Here is a 21,107-nt window from a genome sequence, read left to right as displayed (position 1 = left end):
GCCATGCTAATGTGTTATAGGTTCTTTCGATGTGAATGCCTGAACAACACTTCACAGTTATAGTGTATAGCCTTAATGGGCTCTTGTCCTGCTCGATGTGAGAGGAATACCAACTTCACCTAGTTTGTTAAGGCAGCTGACACAAGGAAACCAGAAAACCCTCACCCCCACCAGTTAACATATTGAACCATGGTACTTGTGAGTTATGACTAGCCTCACACTTACTATAAGAGGACATCCTCACCTTCCCTTCATTCCCTTCACACAGGCAACTCGTTATTATGAAATCAGAGGAAAGAAGCGCTAAAAAATGGATTTTCCGGAATTGTGTTATTGCTCTGTTGGCCTAGATATGAATGTGACATACGGCCTTGTCAATCAGACATCTCAGATCTGTTGGCAGACACACTGCTGCGAACTATTAAATTATTTTAGACAAAAGTGTTACAGGATTATTCAAATTGCCATGCACTTGACTGAATCAGAACACAGCAATTAATAAAAAGCAACACTGCCCTCTAGAGGAGAGCTAGTATATAATGCAATGGTTTTATTTTGACCCATCCAGACAGTAACAATATAATATAACAATATAAATTCAGACTTTAATTAACTTAAAACTCAATGAACAATGGTATCAATTGACCATTTGTGAATCAGGTACTCCAAAGTCATTCTGCCTGCACGATCAAATGTGTAAACAGCTTTACTTGAATGGGCCTTTTACACCTGAAGAATCTCTCACCGGGATATTATAAGGTGTACTGCTTTTTTGGTGTGGTTTCCTCAAAGGCAAAAAAAGTTCGAAATACACTGTGGGTACATCTTCTACTTTTCAAATTCCTTCTTTGAACCGTGGAAGTGTGCATTAAACCTTCAAAGGAGAAGTAGTTCCTCCAAATCTCCTAAATCAGAACATCCTGTATTTATCAGGCATATATATATTACCCTCTGAATATATGGCAAATGGCTCACCAATGTGATTCAACCAAAAACACACACTCTTTCATTTGCTCACGTAGCTCGCTATCTCTTTATCCAGGCTGAAGGCAAAACGGTGGTTGAGGAAGAGGAGCTGACCATGAGGAAGGAGTCTGTGCAACAATGCGTCCACTCGATCACTTTTCAGCAACACCTGAAAATAACAGCCCAGTCAGCCAGAGGAAAAGGGGTAGTGTCAAATAATCAATAGCCTGGCGGTCTGCCTATTTTGAATGTGTTTCCTTGTTCACTGCCTGACAATAAGTCTGGCCTTAGCCTTACAGTAAATAGAAATTATATAATTCTGGAGTAAACGTCTGGGAAAAAAAATACCCCTGAGCTCATTGGCTTTTCTATGGATGTATTGATTACAGTGTAATCAACAGCCTAACATGTATCTCATACAGAATGAGAGGCATATTGGTGAACTAGGCCAGCAGACATAAGAAAATCTTACTCTGTCTACTTCTTCATAAGATTATGGGAATTCAATAGAGGTTCAGTTCAGCTATAACAAAAGTCACTTTCAGAATCTTAAAACTGCATGAATCTATTTAATGACATAATGAAAACACCAAACAGCTCAGGCACATTCACTCGACAGTCACTCAAACATGCAACAAGAATACGTTTTTTTTTATATATATACTTTTATATAGCAAGGACCCAATAAATTGATCAGAAGTGACAGTAAAGACATGTACAACTGTTACATAAAAAAATCTATTTCAAATAAAAGCTATTTTTAAGCTTTCTATTCATCAAACAATCTTGAAAAAATGTATGCGTTTCCACAAAAATAATAGCAGCAAATCAGCATATTAGAATGATTTCTGAAGGATTATGTAATTCTGAAGACTGGAGTAATGATGCTGCAAATTCAGCTTTGCCATCACAAGAATAACATTTTAAAATATTTTTAATTTAAGTTATTTTTAATTGTAATTATATTTTGCATTATTACTGGTTTTATTGTATTTTGATCAAATATATCAATGCAGCCTTGTCGAGTATAATAAAATTCTTTCAAAAACGTTACAAAATCTTACAGACCGGTAGTTTATATCCTCCATTTATTGGATACATTTTAATTCTGGTGCTGCATTACACCTGCACCCAAACATACAACAAGTAAACAGACAACACATATACAAACATGTACATGCATGCACACAGACAAGATACTACAAGAACTATTGACTGAAAGAACTACTGGATGTCACATATGTAAGTGTATTAGAAAGTGACATAAATATGATTATAATATGAATAGTTTTCTCATGAAGGAACAGAAAGAGATGCAGTTAGTGGCAAACAATAGAACAGCATTCATTTTTGGCTGTTATGGCACAGCTCTCCTCAACAAGCCACGAGATTTGAGGTATCACTCATAGTTATGCTAACAATTTCATTAAGTTTAGGTTTAGCTTCATTAAGTCTTGAACCCCAAGTACTGCAGTAGTTATAGTCACATTTACCTGAGCAAGCTAACACAATATTCATAAAAGCCTGTTCACACCAAGAAGGATAACTATACAGATAACTATAACGATAACTATATTAGCAGACACACCAATGCACAATGTTCTGTTTATTATATAAACTTTATAATAAATGTTGTCGTCTGCTAGCCTGGTTAAAACCAGACCATTCTCAGTAGTAACTGAGTTATGGTCTGGCAAAGCTTCATTAATAACGTCACCAATGGACGTCGCTCAAATGCCTCTGGGCGCAATTGGATAGACCTAAAACCAATCAGAGCGATCGTCATCGTGTAAAGCCAAAATGTACACGCCAAAAACGGGATTTCAACGGTATCGTTCCTCTGTGCCGTTATGGTTATAGTTGTGGTGTGGACTTTGCTATTTATTTATATATATATATATATATATATATATATATAAAACGATTTTTAGAACTATATCTTTATCCTTATCATTGGTTATCGACCTTAGATTTAACAGGTCTTTAGTTCTAGAAAACCTCACCTCAGCACCAGGTCCCAGCAGACGAAGGTCCTCCAGGCAGTGACGTGCAATGTTGCGAAGCGTTCCCTCTGCGAGCAGAAGGTTCTCGTGTGGTCTGCAGACAAGAGTGAATGCTAGTGACTGCACCCCCAGCCACAGAACAACACTCCGGTCTGGAAACAGCTCTGCATTGCCCAGGGAAAACACCCCCCTGTCAGCTTCCCCCAGAGCTACAGCCTCCTCACCCAACACAGCTTCAGTGCTCAGACTGCCTGAGGCTTCCCTACTCAGAGCCACCGCACTCCTCACCTGTCTGAGAGAGAGGAAGGGCAGAAAAAGAGATTATTGTTCCTCATATATACATACAAACATGCACCATAGGTACTGACAAAATACCATCGTTACTGACAAAATACCATCGTTACTGGAATTATTGATAATTCAGATACTTGGGCTGCATCCGAAATCGCATACTTCTCTACTATATAGTAGGTGAAAACAGTATGTGACAAGAGTAGTATGTCCAAGTTCACAGTATTCATAAAAGAGCAGGCAAAAAGTACCCGGGTGACCGACTACTTCCAGCGAGATTCTGATGTGTGCATAGGATGGACACTTTACTATCCCATGAGGCCAAGCAAGAGGATTTGTGAATATATCAGTGAAGCAAGGCAACTGACCCTGGTATCACATGATAATGAAAACACATGGCGAATATAGTAGCCTACATCCAGATTACATTCATTATAAACATTCATAATATAGAATGTACTTTCTTAACAGTCACAAAGTAGCCTACTAACTCAAAACAAGTACCTGCTCTGCTCAAGAGAGTAAGAATTTCGGACACAGCCTTTTGGTATTCAAGTTTGCATGAAACTTTTTTTTAATTCATTTATTATTTATTTATTTTACTAAATGCCAGTCACATACAAATGATAGATGTTAACAAAAAAATACAGACAATATTCAAAATTCAACATTACAACAAAATAAAAAATAAAATATAGTGCAAATTAAAATAAATTAAGTTTGCATGAAACTAAAGTTGCATAGTCTTCAGTAAACACGTCATCAGAGATGTCAATACAAAAGGGAGGTAAAGTTATTTTGATAAAAGATTGAGGGCACATGAATTTAAAATAAAAAAATATGATGATTAAATTGTCCATTTTGATTTCATGTTGACCTTTCTTATTAATGTTGTACATTAACATTTGTAGGTTTGACTGTACGAAACTGAATAAATATGGTTTTTTTTGGGGGGGGGGGGGGGGTCGTTTTGTGATCATTGTTATGTACTTTAGCGTTAATTGTCGGGCGAGCAATTCTGGAAAGCTTCTCTGCGACTGGTAAATTGTTTTATCATCTCACCTCGCTACCACGTGGAGTTTCTCTTTCTGCATCAGTCGCCTCTGCTCCGGTGTGTAATCACGACCATCTCCGGTCTCTGGTCCGAATACACGCGCGCACAGTATCCGGATCTCGCCTGAGGACAGAGCGCTCACCGGGCACACCGTGTGGATTAAGAAACACAGCACCATTTCTCATTTAACATTTCATAAAAACCATAAGAATACAGACACAATTGCCAGACTTGCTGACACAGAAAAAAAGGTGCCCGCTGTATGATAAACTTGTAATAAATTTGCGTCAAAGTGTCATTCTGCCAATGTAGACAAACTCTGCATTATTATTTCCGTATTTGGTCACATGACTGTGAATCAGCTGATAATTGCGCAATTTCGTTTTCAACTCTAGATGGCGCTCTCTGATTCTGTTGAACTGATGTGTCAAACTGTTACTAAATTTTTTACAATATTTGGGACATAAATATTGATTTGAGTTATTCTGATGTGCTCTTTTGCCATACAAATTCAATAAACTTTTAAATAAATAAAAAACGCAAATGTAAATTTAGCCTAAGATAAAGGCTGAGTAGTGGACCAATATATATATATATGCCCCTTTTAAGAACAATGTGGAATTACTTTAAATTTGTAACATATTTAGATATAAGTTTAGCATTTGCAGGATGATAATGCATCAGCCAATGTGTTATTATGGGAATAGCAATAATAACACTCTCGACCTTTGATATAATTCTTATTAATATTTAAATATATTTTTAAATGAGAGACAATGCAGAATACCAGTAAAAGAGATTTATCTGAAAGGTAAAATTATTCTATGCTTATATGAATATTTAATTAATTGTCCTTATTTTAACCAAATATACTGTATATCATCATAATAGCAACACTATGAACAAATTGCAACAGAAGCAAACTCAACTGATTTTGTATCCTCAATATAATTTGCATAACCACAACAGATCTAAACATTGGGTCTAGCCAGGTGAAAATGTCTTGTTGAATCTTGTTGACATATAACAGTAAAATACTTGATGTTAAGGTCTGAATGGAACCCATTTAGGCTACCCATGAGCATTAATACATAGAGGCAGGAAGAAGTACTTTAGAAACCAGCCTTTATTCATTTTTAAGATATTGGGTTTGGGGCTGGGTCCGTGCGACTGTTTCTAGGGGACGAGTCTGAGGGAAGAACAGGAGACAATGGTAAGGAGAATGCAGAAGACAAAAGGTATAAGTAAAATAAAAAGTGAATCCCCAGAAACAGTCCCACGGACCCAGCCCCAAACCCCATCTCTGCAATAATAATTAATAAAGGCTGGTTTCTAAAGTACTTCTTCCTGCCTCTATGTATTAATGTTCATGGGTAGCCTAAATGGGTTCCATTCAGACCTTAACATTAAGTATTTTACTGTTATGTGTCAACAAGATTCAACAAGACATTTTCTCCTGGCTAGACCCAATGTTTAGATCTGTTGTGGTTATGCAAATTAGCACATACATAATTAGATTATGCTCCGTTTGTCCATGTTAACAAACAATTAAAAAAAACTTGTAATACAATTTTTGTTTGTCTTGATGTAAGTAATCAACTCAGTAATTTTCATGGTGATATCTAAAGGTTAAAAATTGTATCCTATTCACGTAAAGAAAAATAATGAATAGGCTATATTTGGGTCCTTTTCGATACTTTCCCCTAATGGGATTCTTCTGGACTTTTTTCTCCTTACTCAGGACATATTGAGGATACAAATTCAGTTGAGTTTGCTTCTGTTGCAATTTGTACAAGGTTGACCCCCATTTTGGCTTAAAATGACTGGACTTATTTGTAACAAATCTGTACCTGCATATAGTTCTCTGCCCAACGACCTCAAATATATACAGAGATATGCGCATGCAAATTCATGCAGTGCCATTGACAGAAGACTAAGTTGGACGTATTCGAACACATGCACTTGGACACACACAAAGAACAGCTGTTTTGCTTAACAACTGCTCGTCATGCTCACTTAAACCATGAGGGAGGAGGACACACATCTCCCCCCACATCCTGCAACACTGAACTTACATAAACACACCACATGCAGCCAATGTGACATCCAGCACACAACCTATGCAAGATAACAAAAGAAGAATCAATGTTCTTATGTTAGAAGAAACAGGACTGAGACTAGACTGATAGCCTCCCCAGCTGATAATGGATGAAATAAAAGGTTTAACTGAAGATACTGGAAGACAGGAAACAAAAGCCAAGGCCACATTTAGAGGATCTTGCTGCTGCAAAAGCGCTAGGATGTGGTTACAATGATGGCAAGTCACCAGCCTCTAGCGACCAATTCTTGTAATTTTTAGATTCAGAGGCGGGCTAATCAAACAGAAACACATTGTCAATGGAAACTCAGTATGCGTCAGATCCTCTTACACAAATTGTTCTTTTGGCTCTCTGTGGTGGAACTAAAACTAAATATCCAAAGAGGGAAACAAAACCTGCAGTTTCAGCCTTCAAACTTAATAGGAAAAGATTAGACATTGACTCCAGCACACAAAACATTCTGAATGGATCATTTTAAAGCAATTCAATTAATATATACATTACACAGGCACCTTATTGCAAAGAGTTACTGTTCACTTAAGGCAAGACACCATTGGTGAATACAGTTCAACAGGTTAATTAAGATAATTTTGTATTATACGTTTTCTGAAAAGTTGTTTTATCACTCCATGAATCAGAAAATACTGTTGACATTTTCACCATGAAATATGAATAAAATGTTATAAATCAAGTAAATGGTTGTGAAATACATGAACAAACCGCTCTGTAAACCTTCAGAATATAGATAGTAATATAACTAAAGTTTGGTCAAGTGGAGATGCCTGGCTCAGTGTATGAGAAAAAAAACTCAGAGAGAAAACTGCCTTAAAGAGATAGTTCGCCCAAAAATAAAACATTTGTTAAATAGTTGACGATAGCCATTGACTTCAATAGCAGGAAGGAAAATACTGAGAAAGTTAATGGCTACTGTCAACTCTCTGGTTACCAACATTCTTTAAAATATATTTTGCATTCAGCAGAAGAAAGAAACTCATACAGGTTTGGAACAACTTGAGGGTGAGTAAATGACCATTTTCATTTTTGGGTGAACTATCGATAACAAACGAATAGATATAGTGATAAAGTGTAATCAAATAACCCATTAGTCTGAAGGACTCTCAAAACAGAGCATCACATGCAATAGTTTTGCCTGTAGTGTCTTGCCTTAAAATGTTGAAGAACTCATCTAAACAGCTTTTGAAAGTCCAAAGTCACATGATCACATCTATTATAAAAATTCACGAACCATATTAACTGATTGTGTAGGGTGTGCATCAAGTTACTGCTTAATAAAACAGTTTATATCACAAAGATCTACTTTAGAATCAAGCTGCATGGCTGAGGACCAAACCTTTTTTTGGTTTCGATCAACTACATGAAAAAGCTGTGGGGAAAACACTTAAACAAACAAAAACCTTCGTGCATGAACAGGCCTGACACTATGCCAGGACGTTAGGGAACGGCCGCCTCCTCATTTGTGGAATGGCTTTGGAATGCACATGTGTGCAGGAACACGTGATGGTGCTTGGCTAACCACATTCAAGGTCTCTACAAGACCGGTATATTCAAAAAACAAGTGACTCAACCCCTTTTACCAATGAATAACAGCACACAAAGCTAAGAGATAAAGACATGACTCAAAGAATTAATACCCCAAACTCCAAGTTTATTCAGAAATACATAAACCAGCCTCTCAGTCACACATGACCAATAAAACACTCAGGAAGATAAAATTGACAAAACACACTTGCATGGGAGAGAGAATTGTAACTTAACTGTCACTGGTTTATGGACAATTAGAACTAAATCTCGTCTTAGAACATTTTGGTGAACACGGATGTGGTCATCACTTGCTGACCAGCAGCAAAAGTCAGGATTCTACCCCTGAGTTAAAGCCGTCAGTCAAAAAAAATAAACAAAAATAAAATAATTGAAAGTGAAACCATTGTCACCAGGGAGATTTACATACTTCTAAAATTTAAGGGGTAAAAATAATTAAAATCATTATTCTGTGATATGAAAATATACATAATTGTGACATTCAGAATGCGTAAACCAATTTATACAATAAATTTAATTTTTGTTGGTTATCCTGCTCTAATCAAAGCTATATCATTGGGCAACTGACCAAATGTGAGAAAGGGGGCAAAATGAACGCATAAAGCACTTATTCACCACAACAACTTAAAAAGTGCTCATTAGGAGGGGAAAAAGAAAAAGTTAAAAGAGTATATAATTGAAATCTGACATACAAGTTAGGACAGGCCAGTGGGGGAATAAAAATACAGGTTAGTAAATAAAAAAAAATTAAAAAAAGGGTATGTGTAATAGATGGCAGTGACATGTAGCTGTGTGCTCTAATGGGAGAGAAGGATGGTGAATAATGGCAGTTTATCAAACCAAACCAGGTGGAGATACATAGTAACCTCTCTGCCTCATTTGAGTTTGCGATACTAAATCAATACCAAACCCTCAGAACAAGTTCCTCACAGAGCAAGTCCCAGCAAACACACTTATTCAGGACTCTGCAATGTCTCATGTGTGAGGACATCATTTGAGCAAGTAAAGGCAGTAGAGGATTGAGAGCACATGGGTCTCAAAGTTTTTTGAGACGGCTGTACATGTCTCTCTTGCTGCGTTCTCCAGCCCAGGTGCGGCTCTTAAGACGGAACTTTCTCAGATCTTCTTTATAGTCTTCATGATGCATGGGCCTATAAGCCTGAGGTTCACACACCGACTGCAGAGGGGAAAAGAAAAAGCACACATTAGAAGCTTGAAATCAAGAAACAAATATATAAAAAGGAAACAACTTCGATATATAGGAATACAAAGAAAGTGTTGCATTGTGAAATTGCACATACCTTGTGAAGCGGGAAAAAGTCTTTGTAGCCTCCCTTTAGGATATAGAGTTCAGGGTAATGGAGGTTGGGGTACTCCTTCTCATTCAAATCTCTATCTCTTTTTCGAACGTAGCGGCACATCCGCGGGCCGCGTTCAGATGAAAATTCACAGTGGAAAACCAGCAGGACACGCTTCTCTGGGCATTCCGAGAGAATAGGATTCTGCAAAAAGTAGTCTTCAATTTGATCCTCTTGATGAAGGTTAAGAGCACCCTGAAAGGAGGGCAAAGATGAGTCATCAAAATTTGCTCCACACAAATACTACTACATGCAACTTGCATCAAAGTTAAATCACAAGCAGTCTCACCTTAATATGGCCTCCATCATATTCATACGGATAACGGCAGTCGATGACAAACAGCCGCTCAACCAGATCGTTGTATTGTCCACTCATTGCTTTAACCATCTGAAAATAAAGAAAAAGATGTTAACAGAATGAGATTGTGAAAGATGCCAAAGCACATACTTCGTATTGACAACTCAAATTTTGCTGGTCTGTTTATGATCATGCAACTGCTTTTGCATGCATTTGAAATGCATGTTAAATCTTAATGTGTGCAAACTTACAATCTCTGGAGTGATATATTTCAGTTCTTGGTGTTTTCCTTCTACTGTGGGTAGCACAGGAGCCTTCATTTAAAAAGAAAGTGAATAATTAGTAATAATGAAGGACAAAGAAACATTGCACATTCCCAAGAAGAAGTGACAGGTCTATTAGTTTGCAGTTACACTCCCCAAGACTTAATGCAGAGATCCCTTTTTATAGTATCAGATTTTTTGTCCAGCAACGGACCGTTTTGTCCAGTCTGTTGCTATGGTTATATCACTGTCGGTATATCATTACAGTTTCAGATTTAAATCGCACATTTAAATACGGTTATAATTTCAGTGCAGAACTCTAAAGCATGCAGTGAATGAAGACTCTGGCGGTGTTGAGCAGATTCTGACTTCATCTAAACACCTGATTGGCCATTGCATTCACACTTAACATATGTCTGCGATTGGCTACTATGATCAACGCTTCAAAACCATGCAATTAGAAAAATTTGACGCTCTTCACAGAAGCGTTTGAAAGCAGCCGCCTATCTGTGGGTACCGAATATATCTGGTAGTGCAGAAATGCTGGTATCGCCACATTTAAAAAAAATTGGTACCGAAGTACTGGTATTTGACAACCCTAAAAAAACCTGGCTTACACTCACCTTGGTGAAATCTCCAATCACATTACTAGGATCTGTATCCAACAATCTTTCAATTTGTGAGTGATTAAATGACTTGGATCTTTGAACCTGTAAGGGGAAGGGTCAAAGTTAGGACTCAAATTATGGCTGCTGATGAGTCCATTTGTTTGGAATTATTTTTTTCCAGTGTGGACTGACCTGATGAGGTATAACATCCTCTTGTTCTGCGAGTGCAACTTGTGTCCCTGCCACGCTCCGCCTCCTCTTCACTCTGACTGGTGTGTTCTCATCTTGAGGCCTCTCGTGTCTCTTCAATGGGAAACGCCCTCCTGGGCATGGCATAGAGGGAGATCGGAACAGCCCACGTGGACGGCAGCGAATAACAGGCTGAGGGCAATAAAGTGGGTTTGGTTGGTAACTATCATGTAATAACCATAAAAAGCCAATTAAAGAGGGATAAACATAACTGTTTGCTAAATGAGTGTAACATACCGAATCTGTATACTCAGTACTTTGTTTAGCCACCAGAGGAGCTGTGAGAAGACTGTCCATTCCAAGAGGAACCTCAGAGTCATTCTACACAAATAAACGCATTAAGGTTATTCAAAAATCAAAGGAAATTGTTGGAATAAAACAAAAGCAAATAGAAAGTTCACCTCCATATCATCAAGCTCCTCCATGAAGCCATCATCGTCATCATCGTGTAGACAGGAGAGAGAGGGGCGGCGCAATATAAAGGGACTGCTCTCATCTGAAGAGTCAGGTTGAAAGGATGATGTAGGGGAAAGCTGGAAACAGAACAAAGCTTTTAATCGTCACATCAGCATCAAAATTAAATTTTTAAGAACAACATTCCATCTACAAACTCTTCCAGGGATACATGTCGTACCATTAAAGCAGGAGCAGAGTTTGGTCGGCAGGCAAAAGCATCCTTGGTACCCCCAGTGGACCGCGTACGGAAGCGCGACGCAGGCATGGAAGGCTTCTTGAACTCAAAATTCTCCTGTTTAAAAAAAAAAGAAAAAGATTGTCTTAAAAGAAAATAAATCACATTTATTCAAACACCGGCCCTCTTAATTCCCATGACTTCCCCACACAATCTGTTAAACTGACCTAAAAAATCTTTAGTAAAGCAAAAAGCAATTGAGCATAATTAGATGAACCTGCTACCTGTAAAAATACAAAACAAATGACAAACCAACCTCAGCCAGGTTCTCTTTGTTGTCGCAGCCATGTGCACTAGTCCACACTCCATAGCGCGAGGGATCCAATTCTTTACTCTTCAAATTAGGACTGTGACCCAAAAATGGCAGCTACAAAGAGGGGGGGGGGAAAGAATCATGTTATTTCAGTAAGGGGAGAATTTTTTTTAATTCTGAATATTACTTACACTACTGTTCAAAAGTTTGAGGTCAGTGAGTTTTTTTATTTAAGAAACTTTTATTCAGCAAGGATGGGTTACATTTATCAAAAGTATCATAAACAGTTTAATGCAATCTCAGCTTCAATGAAAGTTTTGACAGAAAGAACATGTTGGTGGATATTCTAGCATACACAAAAATAATAATAATTGTGTCCCATCCTGGAATGGCTTATTCTGCAAGGAGTATAAACAATCTGGTCCCATCGATTTGAGATTTGATGCAAACTCCCAACATTTCACTTCATGAAATTTGTTCATAGTATATAGATCCCATTCTGTTTGCCATTTCTCATGAATAGAGAAATTAATTATTGGTTATATATCTATAGGAGGTACTGCAATTTTGACGTCTGCTGATAATGCAGAGTCGACTTCCTTGTTTCCTTTGATTCTAGTGTCCAGGTACCCAAGAAAACCAGATATTAAATTGATGACCCTCTAATTCAAGCCATTCGTTTAAAAAAAAAAAAAATTACATGAATAGTTACAAGTAAATAAATGCAGCCTTGGTGAGCATAAAATACTTTTTTTTTTAATCGTATCAACCCCAACTTTTGAGCGAGAGTGTGCGAACAAGTCTAGAGAATAATAAATAAAAATAACTTACTGGCAAAGAGTGTATCCTGCGAATGGGCATTTTTCTGTACAAACAGAAAGAACATGCGATTAAACTCAAGTCAATACAACAGCTTTCAAAACAGACATATGCATCCACCGCTTTGTAGTGAATGACCACTTACTCATTAATCGCTCGAGTGGCATCCTCCATGGCCTTCTCAAACCTGTGATGAAAAAGAAAATGCTGTTGAACGGTTCCTAGTGTATTCAAAGTCTCCTCTCACCCCCAACCAAACACTAGCCCAGACGACAATTCATCTCATTTATCTCCCATACTAGGCCCCTCACGACGCTATATTTAACAAATACACCGCGATGCCCACCTGTATGCAAAACAGCCCTAAGCGGAACCGAGGCGGGGGGGGGGGGGGGGGGTCCTTCTAATTTACCATATGCCCACAGACAACACTAACCCCCTCTGCAAACCTCTTTTGTTGGGAGAAAGGAGCTGGGGGAGAATAAATGGTGGTTTTGAGGGGGAGGAGGTAAGGAGTGTGTCTCTTTCATAGCATAGGAAGAGGGGGGAATTAGAGTTAAAAAGGGGGGTTCTCTAGTAACCCTGGCTACCTCACACACACACACATTACCGCTCTATTCGGACGCCTGCTCTCACAGAGCATGAAAAGCGTGCCACTATTCACCCAACCCCCCTTCAGCAACACGCCATACAACACACACACTGATGCGAGGAACAAACAGCTGTAGGGCTGGCTGCAGATAAATGGATTCCCGACGACACCAAATGGCTTGAAAAGGAGCACAGTCACACACACACTGAGTGTAGATTACCAGAGAGCCGGGTGTACAGATTTAATGCATGCTGGGAATATCCTATTTAAGAGACTTTGCAAACATCTGTCAACTTAGAGGGTTCACCCAAAAGTATATTTTTGCTTAACACAATTAGTGGTCAACCGATATACATCAGCAAGGGCAACATATTGCCTTTTGCAGAATCAAGAAGTTGCAATCTGAAGAATACATTTGACAGATTTGGCTTATCAAAATCAAATTACTTGTTCATATTCCTTTTCAGAACATTTCAAATTTAGTAAATGTCAAATATAAATTGCACTTCAGCAATTGTTACACGTGTTTTTACTATCTTTGAAAAATAAATGTATAAGCCTTATATCAGCAATCAGAAACTTTTTTTTTTTTCAAATCTGTCGGTTGCCCACTATAAACAATCAAAACTGAATGTCAGTCTGCATGACATCTCAGATTCTGTGCCTGAAATGAAAATCATCCTGGTTCGGAACAACTTAAGCATGAGTAAACATCAAATTCAAGTTTAATTTTTGGGTGAATCATCCCTTTAATAACAGGATGTGCAGTGCTCATATCCAGTGATTTGTGATGGATGCCAGCATATTCTCAGCTAATCCGCAAAAACAGACACATTGAGCAGATGTAGGGCCATCTAACGGCAAAGAGTAGATTAGATGTATAATCCTCAAGCCAAGCATCCTAGCCAAGCTCACATGTCAGATATGATGACCAACAGGCAGAAGAATTATACTCACTTCTGCTCAGCATCCAGAGAGTCCAAAGGGCTGGGAGAATCTAACCCAAGACCTGAGGAGAGGGGGAGGAGAGACAGGTGAGTGGGGGGGGGATGATGCACTGGTGGTTAATAATACAGCAGGCCTACACTATAAAGATCACAGCTCACACTCTAAATGGGATGACCGGTCACACACAGTCTGGCAAATCGCTTTAACATTCCTTTCAACTAACACTTTTGTTAGTAGAACTTAATTATTAGTAAGCAATTATGCCCAACTAGTATACATTCCAATTGGTGCTTGTGCCAATTCCAGCTTTATCATTTAATACTAATACGAATTTATGAGACAATTTTTACCAGCAACACTTCTTACCTTATTTATTTAATTATTTAGAAAGTAGACATTACAACACATTCTTATGCCAATTCATCACCATTTTACATTTTGGGGAACTGGTGGCTAAATGATATGGCATCCATATGATTTGTTTATGCAAAACTGATGGATGCTTTTTTTCCCCCCCAATCATGATCCTGTAAGAATCAGTACATTTTCATACAAAATTGCCACCTCATTAAATTCTCATGAAGTCAGGTTGGATTAGCAATTCTGTCCATTTAACATTATGACAACTGGAATCGATACTAGCAACTATTTGAATGGTTACAAATATCTAAAGAATACGTAAATGCATTAGTAGTAAAATGAAAAAAAATGAAAACTAACATATTGAACTGCTAAGTAGTAATAAAATAAGTGGTAGCAATATGAAACACTACCCTACCATCTAATTTAAAGGATAGTTCCCTCAAAAAGGAAAATTCTGTCATCATTTACACACCCTCAAGTTGTTCCAAACCTTTATGAATTGATTTCTTCTGCTGAACACAAAAATATATATTTTGAAGAATGCCTGTAACCAAACAGATGATAGGCCCCATTGACTTCCATAGTATTTATTTTTCATAGTATGAAAGTCAATGGGGTCCAATCAACTGTTTGGTTACAAACATTCTTAAAAACAATATTCTGTGTTCAGAAGAAATACATACAGGTTTGGAACAACTTGATGGAGAGTAAATTACAGAATTTTCATTTTTGGATGAACAACTAGTCATGTTGAGCTGCTGTCTAGTAAACAAAATAAGTGTTAGTAACAATAGATACTTAGCTCGTTTAAATGTAACAATGGTTAAAACGGCTTGCCATACACACTCTCAGATGTCACTACTATAAAGTTTATATAAATGCCGGTTTCTCAGACTAACCTGCATCGGAGGAGGCATCAGAGGCGAAGGAAGGGATCTTCAGGAGGGGCAAGGTTTTCTTCCGCTTTGGTGTCTCACATTGCCTGCAACAAAACGTCAAAGCAAAGAGTTTAGAAATCTGAAATGTAACTGTTTCAGCACAATATAAACACAAATACATCAGGCCTCGATAACAAGGACAGTAAAACGTTAATAAATGCAATCTGCCCTCGAACATTTCCAGGAAATACATATGAAGTAGTTGACTTTTTCTCTACCAAAAGAAATAGTCCAGTCCCACTCACCCTCCAAGAAAAGCGAGATTATTCAGATTTAGAGCCAGGTTAGTCACGGGGGACAGCACTGCCATGGGTCCGGGGGAGGCCAGGTTCTTCATGCAGGGGGAGCCCCTCGCCCCGAGCTCCGGTGTTGTGCCGAATTTCGAGGAGAACCGGAGAGGTCGGAGGACTGATTCGGGCCCGGTGTTGAACGGATCACATACAGGGCTGATGTCGCCTGGAACACTATCAAAATCCATTTCTGAAGGGACGCGGATCGTCAGATGCTTCTTGAAAATATGATCCAGTCAAGCACGATCAAGACGACAAAGGGTTAAGCCAAGTTAGCAAACGCTCAGCAACCCGGACAGGGGCTTAAATTGATCTTATTTAGGGTTGAAAGAAACAACGTGCAGAACGCTGCATAATAACGACGCCAGATACACAAGACACGGTAAAAAGGGGTGTTAAAAATCCATCTTCTTAGATCTTTGTTGTCAGAGAGCTGCCGATTCGATCGCACTCTCTCTGACCTTTCCAAACTCTACTGAGGAAGAGTGTGTTGAATAGCTCTTATTTATGTTCAAAACATGCAGTCCACAAGCGGCAATCTGAGTAGCCAATGAGCATCTCTGTTACATCTGATTCCTCCAATGAGCTGCGTTTCCTCTTTTTTCCGCATTGTTCTCTGAGATAACGTAGGTGGTCCATAGAATGACAGGCAAATGTGATATCCAATGAAAATTAAGGTAACAACAGCCCTGCTATAAACTTATCCAATAGCTTTTATGTTTACATAAATAGGGCGGGATAAAGAAATGTAAACCCGTAGAGAAAGGAAAGATTTCCCGCGGAACAGTTCAAGCTGCAGCTTGGCAACGCCCTCCTTTGCAAGAAAGCCAATCATATGTCAACGTCCTGGCGCGGAACGTACCACTCAAATCGCCTGAACAAAGAAGTAAATAATATGTTTGTATAAAACAAAACAAACCTTTATAAGACGTCTATTTTTGGTAAATGTTTTTGCTGTTAATTCACATATTTAACTAAGTAGCAAAAATGGAATTCCTTGCCTTTTCAGCAGCAGTGTGATGTTATCATCCATCTAAAATCATTTTTAATAAAATTTTCGAGCTTGCAGTTCACTACGTCATATTAATTAGGAGAAAAGGCTAGTGAAGTCAAAAAAAAGAAAGAAAGAAAGAAAGAAAAAAAGAAAGAAAGAAAGAAAGAAAGAAAGAAAGAAAGAAAGAAAGAAAGAAAGAAAGAAAGAAAGAAAGAAAAATGTATATACTTTACCTCATAAAGGAACATTTTAACCTGGGTTTACCTGTTCCTGGGCTAGTCTATATGTCAACTACCTTCGAATTAAACTAGCCATATATGCCATAGCATAGAGAGGCAGTGAGGTGAGCGTTTAAATTAGCCTAGTAACATTTTAATGACTGAAATCCTCAACTTCCCAGTTTTCACTTCATGACAAATACTGTTAGACAATGACACATTTGGCAAAATGAAAAGGGCTGACTGAACACGGAAATCTAGTGAATATTGTGACCTGTTATTTTTTACCATAATATGAATTTGACAAATTCCTTCCTATATGTTCCTACAGAAATACTGTTAAAAGTTAAGGTAAGCTAAACTAAAAGCAAATTAAGTTTTCGTTGCCAATTCTTTATGTATGATGGGGGAAGGGTGGTGACACATTATTTATGATACAAGTGGCCTCTGTCAGGGTAGAAGACATTTCACATGATTTGAGAAATGAGGCTGTGAGGAATATATATGTAAACCCCATCTCTTGCCTATGCTGTGAGATATACAATAAATACAGTCAGCCACATACTGTAGGCTATAAGAGATAAAAACATGTTGTCACTTACCATTCAGTCCACACCCAAAATATCCAATATCTCACCTCACACATCCATCGCAAACTAAGCCATGGTCCTCCAGACAGCAGATACAGCCTTATGATTGCTTGAGGAGATGGCTGAGACATGCAGACACTTTCCAACACTAGCCCTTCACTTCAAACAAGGGCTCTTACAATAAAAGTACTTCACACAATAGGCAACATTCCCATTTGAATTTAATGCAAACTGCGGTACTGTTGAATGTTTTATTTTTTAGATCTTTCATTGAACATTCATGGAAACGATGAACTGTGACAGCCATATTAGAAAGACAAAACAACCTGACTGTTTCTGTTACTCGTGATAACCTCCCAGTCACCCTCCCCTACTTCCCTCCAATTCTAGCACAATGGGACTTTGGGGATAGGTTGGGAAAGCTCATTGATTTAAATGCATGCCATTTAGTATTTTTTTCTGTTTCTTTACATTCTTCTGTTATATATATTGAGTCGAGACAGGGAGAATCATTAAGAGAGATGTAATAAAAAGGATTTTAACCAAATAATTATGAAATGTCTTTCTTGTAATCACAGTCTCTCATGTTTTTGGTCATTTCTAGATACACCAATCAAATTTATTCCTCATGTTGTGTGTTTGTTTATTCTGAATGTTCATTTGCTTCACAGATCTGTAACATCCACTAGCGTAAAAAATTTTTTGTTATTTTTTTAATCAAGGATAAAATGCAAGGATGCATTAAATAGATAAAAAAAATACAGTAAAGAAATGTTACAAAAGATTTATATTTCAAACAAATGCTATTCTTTTGAACTTTATTCATCAAAGAGTCCTGATTTTTTAATCACAGTTTCTGCAAAAATTTACCAAATCAATGGCATGTGACACTGAAGACTGCTTAAAATTCAGCTTTGCCATCACGTGAATAAATTATATGATACAATATATTAAAATAGAAAACAGTTATATTGAATTGTACAAATATTTCTTGTTTGATCAAACAATTACAGCCTTGGTGAGCACAAGAGATTTCTTGCAAAAACATAAATTAGTTTTTAATCAAGTAATTTGGAACTGCAAACACTATACAACAGCTTATAAAATTCATAATTATCATATTCTTAAAGGTATAGTTCACTAGGCTAGTCTGAACTAGCATATTAATAGCAATAGCTTAGTAGACGGCCCGATCTGAGCCTTTTATCGAAAACTCAAAATACACAATAAATTCATCTTACTCAGCAGCCAACTGGACAAACAGGCTTGTTTTAAAGGATCTCAGAGAACTTGCCCAGACAGTTTTACAAGCTGACGTTTGCCAACAGGTAAACACCTGCTGTGAGGATTCACAAAAGGACATGTGGGGTTCCACAGGGCGGGAGAGATCAGCCTCAGTTAAGACATTTACCAGCAGTGATATAATATGTACATTTGGATTTTTTTTAATTGCCCATGGGTCTGAGAAATAATTGACACACAACTTGATACCATTAGTATAATAAAGAACAATGGGAGCTGCTCAATTAAAGACGTCAAGTAATCTCTTGGAATTGAATTATATAAAAAATATTTACACCTGAAAGGAATGCTGATGATATATTTCTCATAATATTTAAGTACCTAACACACTAAGGTCTGAATGAAGTGCTAAACTGGTGGTCTGCAACACAATAGCTTATGAATACATTGTGCATGTGCGTTGACCCATTATGAATGTCTGTTTGCTTTAATGAACTTCCTGGATAAAGAGTAAAGCGGGGGCTCATTCAAAAACGAAGACAGTAGCCTACTCTATCCCCAATCTCACGGGATAACATAACTATTTTGCGAGGTTAAATTAATTAAACGTATTAATTCTTACAATGTGAATCGTATGAAAATTTATGTAACCGAGCTTAGCAGATCATACAAATTCAAATTAGCCACCAATTCACCAAAACGTAAAATAGTTATGAATCACCATTGCAATCCCTGATGCACAGCACCCAAATTGTAGTCAGCCTAAGTAGAATAATGTACACAATCTCTTTGAAACTCCTAAAACGTCAGCTTTTGTCTACGTGCAAGTGATTGTTCACATCCACATGATGTGACAGGTGGTCTGGCCTAAACCCTTCACGTTTGAGACTACTGCCTCAGTGATTGACTGAGTGTGAATATAAGCATTTGCATAGCTCTAATGTGGGGAGTGTATTGCTCTGTCATTAATGTCCTCTGCAGTTAAACTTTCCTCATTACCACCCTGAGCCATCAGGAACAGCCCCAAAGCCCAAATGGTGCAAAGGGTCTTGCATTAACACATGCATGGAGCCCTAAATCCCTCACCTGCCTCACCCACACCTTATTTACTGAAGATAGAAGAAATGTGACTGGTACTTAATTGATCTTTCGTAAAGATCTCAAATTCCAAAAGCTTTTGAATACATTTAATCAGATGCAATTGGCGAATGAAAAGAGGCAGCTTGTGAAGCATGTGTGTGACCTAATTTGTTCTATTAAACACTGTTTGGTGCTTTTGTAGGTGTTTTAGATTGAAAATGAGAGGAAATAAAAAAAAAGGTTAAATGCTTTTCAGTTTATGCAGCAAATACACCCTTTTGAAACATCTTCATATGTAATTTCATAATTCTATTTTCTTTGAAATATGGTTAATGTGTACTGCTGAATGTACTGACAAGCATTTATGGTAAAGTAAAATAATCTTTAAAGTAATTTTGTTTAAATGTGTATATCATGCATTTACATGTATTTGTAATTACACATTTATGTAATGAAAAAGTTGCAATATAGCCTATACATTTAAAATATATTAGCTTTAAATTTAATATTGAATAACACACTTCAGTTGAAATTATAATCAAATACTTTACTTGTGCTTTAATATGTTATAGTGAACACATTAAAATAAGTGTAGTTCTTTAAGCAAAACAAAAGATTACTAAAACATTTTGTAAAATGTAGCTACTATAAAGTAAGTAATTATATTATATGCAAGTACGGTTTCTTAAAAATATACATTTGAGATTTGAAGTTGGGTATCTCAAACTTACATTTCTCAGTCCTTCCCAATATGGACATTGCAACACATTTTTTCCTGTACACAGCGACCACTGCTGACCACTGTTTTCAGGTCAGCATGAAAGAGAAAGAGGGAAAAGCACTGAGACAGAGTAGATGGGGAGAATGAGACAGGCGACAACATCTGTCCCTTGAGTCTCCTGGGAACAGATGGGCCTGCGGGGAGAAAATAACTCAGCCTTAGGCCGCCGTTCTGGAGGGAATACGAAAAAGAGCAGGGACAAAAGACAGAAGGGGGAGGAGAGCGTCGGGAAAAAAAGAGAGTAGGGGGTTTGTTTGGAGGGAGGCGTAGAGGCCAACGGGTTCCAACAGACCTGAGACGGAAAGGAGACGACAAGGCTAGAAAGAGGAAGAGATGTGAAATAGACAGGCCTATACAGCTGATCAAAGACAGTGACAGCTGGAGATTAACAGAAAGAATGTGAGGAGGGTTCAAAGGTGACACAGCTGATGAATGTTAAACATGAAATGTTTATGGCAATATTGTAATGATCTGCTACTGATCTGATAACACACCTTCACAGTTTCCACAGCAGCAGTCCACAATTTTTTTAGGCTTTCAAAATCCATTTCGAGTGTTC

At 37.7% G+C, this 21,107-nt stretch overlaps 2 protein-coding genes across 2 annotated transcripts; both read right to left on the bottom strand.

The window, feature by feature from the left end:
• Positions 1 to 535: 535 nt before the first annotated feature.
• On the bottom strand, positions 536 to 4,659 carry ap5s1 (adaptor related protein complex 5 subunit sigma 1). The gene is made up of 3 exons (XM_082153661.1): positions 4,323 to 4,659; positions 2,970 to 3,261; positions 536 to 1,135 (listed from the first exon to the last, which is right to left on the bottom strand). Exons 1-3 carry the CDS (start codon positions 4,490 to 4,492, stop codon positions 1,007 to 1,009), a joined length of 591 nt encoding a protein of 196 aa, XP_082009787.1. The 5' UTR covers positions 4,493 to 4,659; the 3' UTR covers positions 536 to 1,006.
• A 3,399-nt stretch (positions 4,660 to 8,058) lies between these two features.
• On the bottom strand, positions 8,059 to 16,131 carry cdc25b (cell division cycle 25B). Its single transcript, XM_082153573.1, has 15 exons — positions 15,599 to 16,131; positions 15,315 to 15,397; positions 14,062 to 14,113; positions 12,658 to 12,699; positions 12,525 to 12,558; positions 11,697 to 11,807; positions 11,384 to 11,497; positions 11,151 to 11,282; positions 10,987 to 11,070; positions 10,693 to 10,881; positions 10,516 to 10,602; positions 9,881 to 9,943; positions 9,621 to 9,719; positions 9,275 to 9,526; positions 8,059 to 9,150 (listed from the first exon to the last, which is right to left on the bottom strand). The coding sequence occupies exons 1-15, from the start codon at positions 15,829 to 15,831 to the stop codon at positions 9,010 to 9,012; spliced, it is 1,716 nt and encodes a 571-aa protein (XP_082009699.1). The 5' UTR covers positions 15,832 to 16,131; the 3' UTR covers positions 8,059 to 9,009.
• Positions 16,132 to 21,107: the final 4,976 nt, after the last annotated feature.

The sequence above is a fragment of the Leuciscus leuciscus genome (genome assembly GCF_965113295.1).
Source record: "Leuciscus leuciscus genome assembly, chromosome: 22".
Classification (NCBI taxonomy): domain Eukaryota; kingdom Metazoa; phylum Chordata; class Actinopteri; order Cypriniformes; family Leuciscidae; genus Leuciscus; species Leuciscus leuciscus.
The sequence above is the reverse complement of the archived record's forward strand: the minus strand, read 5'-3'. Positions and strand labels throughout refer to the sequence as shown.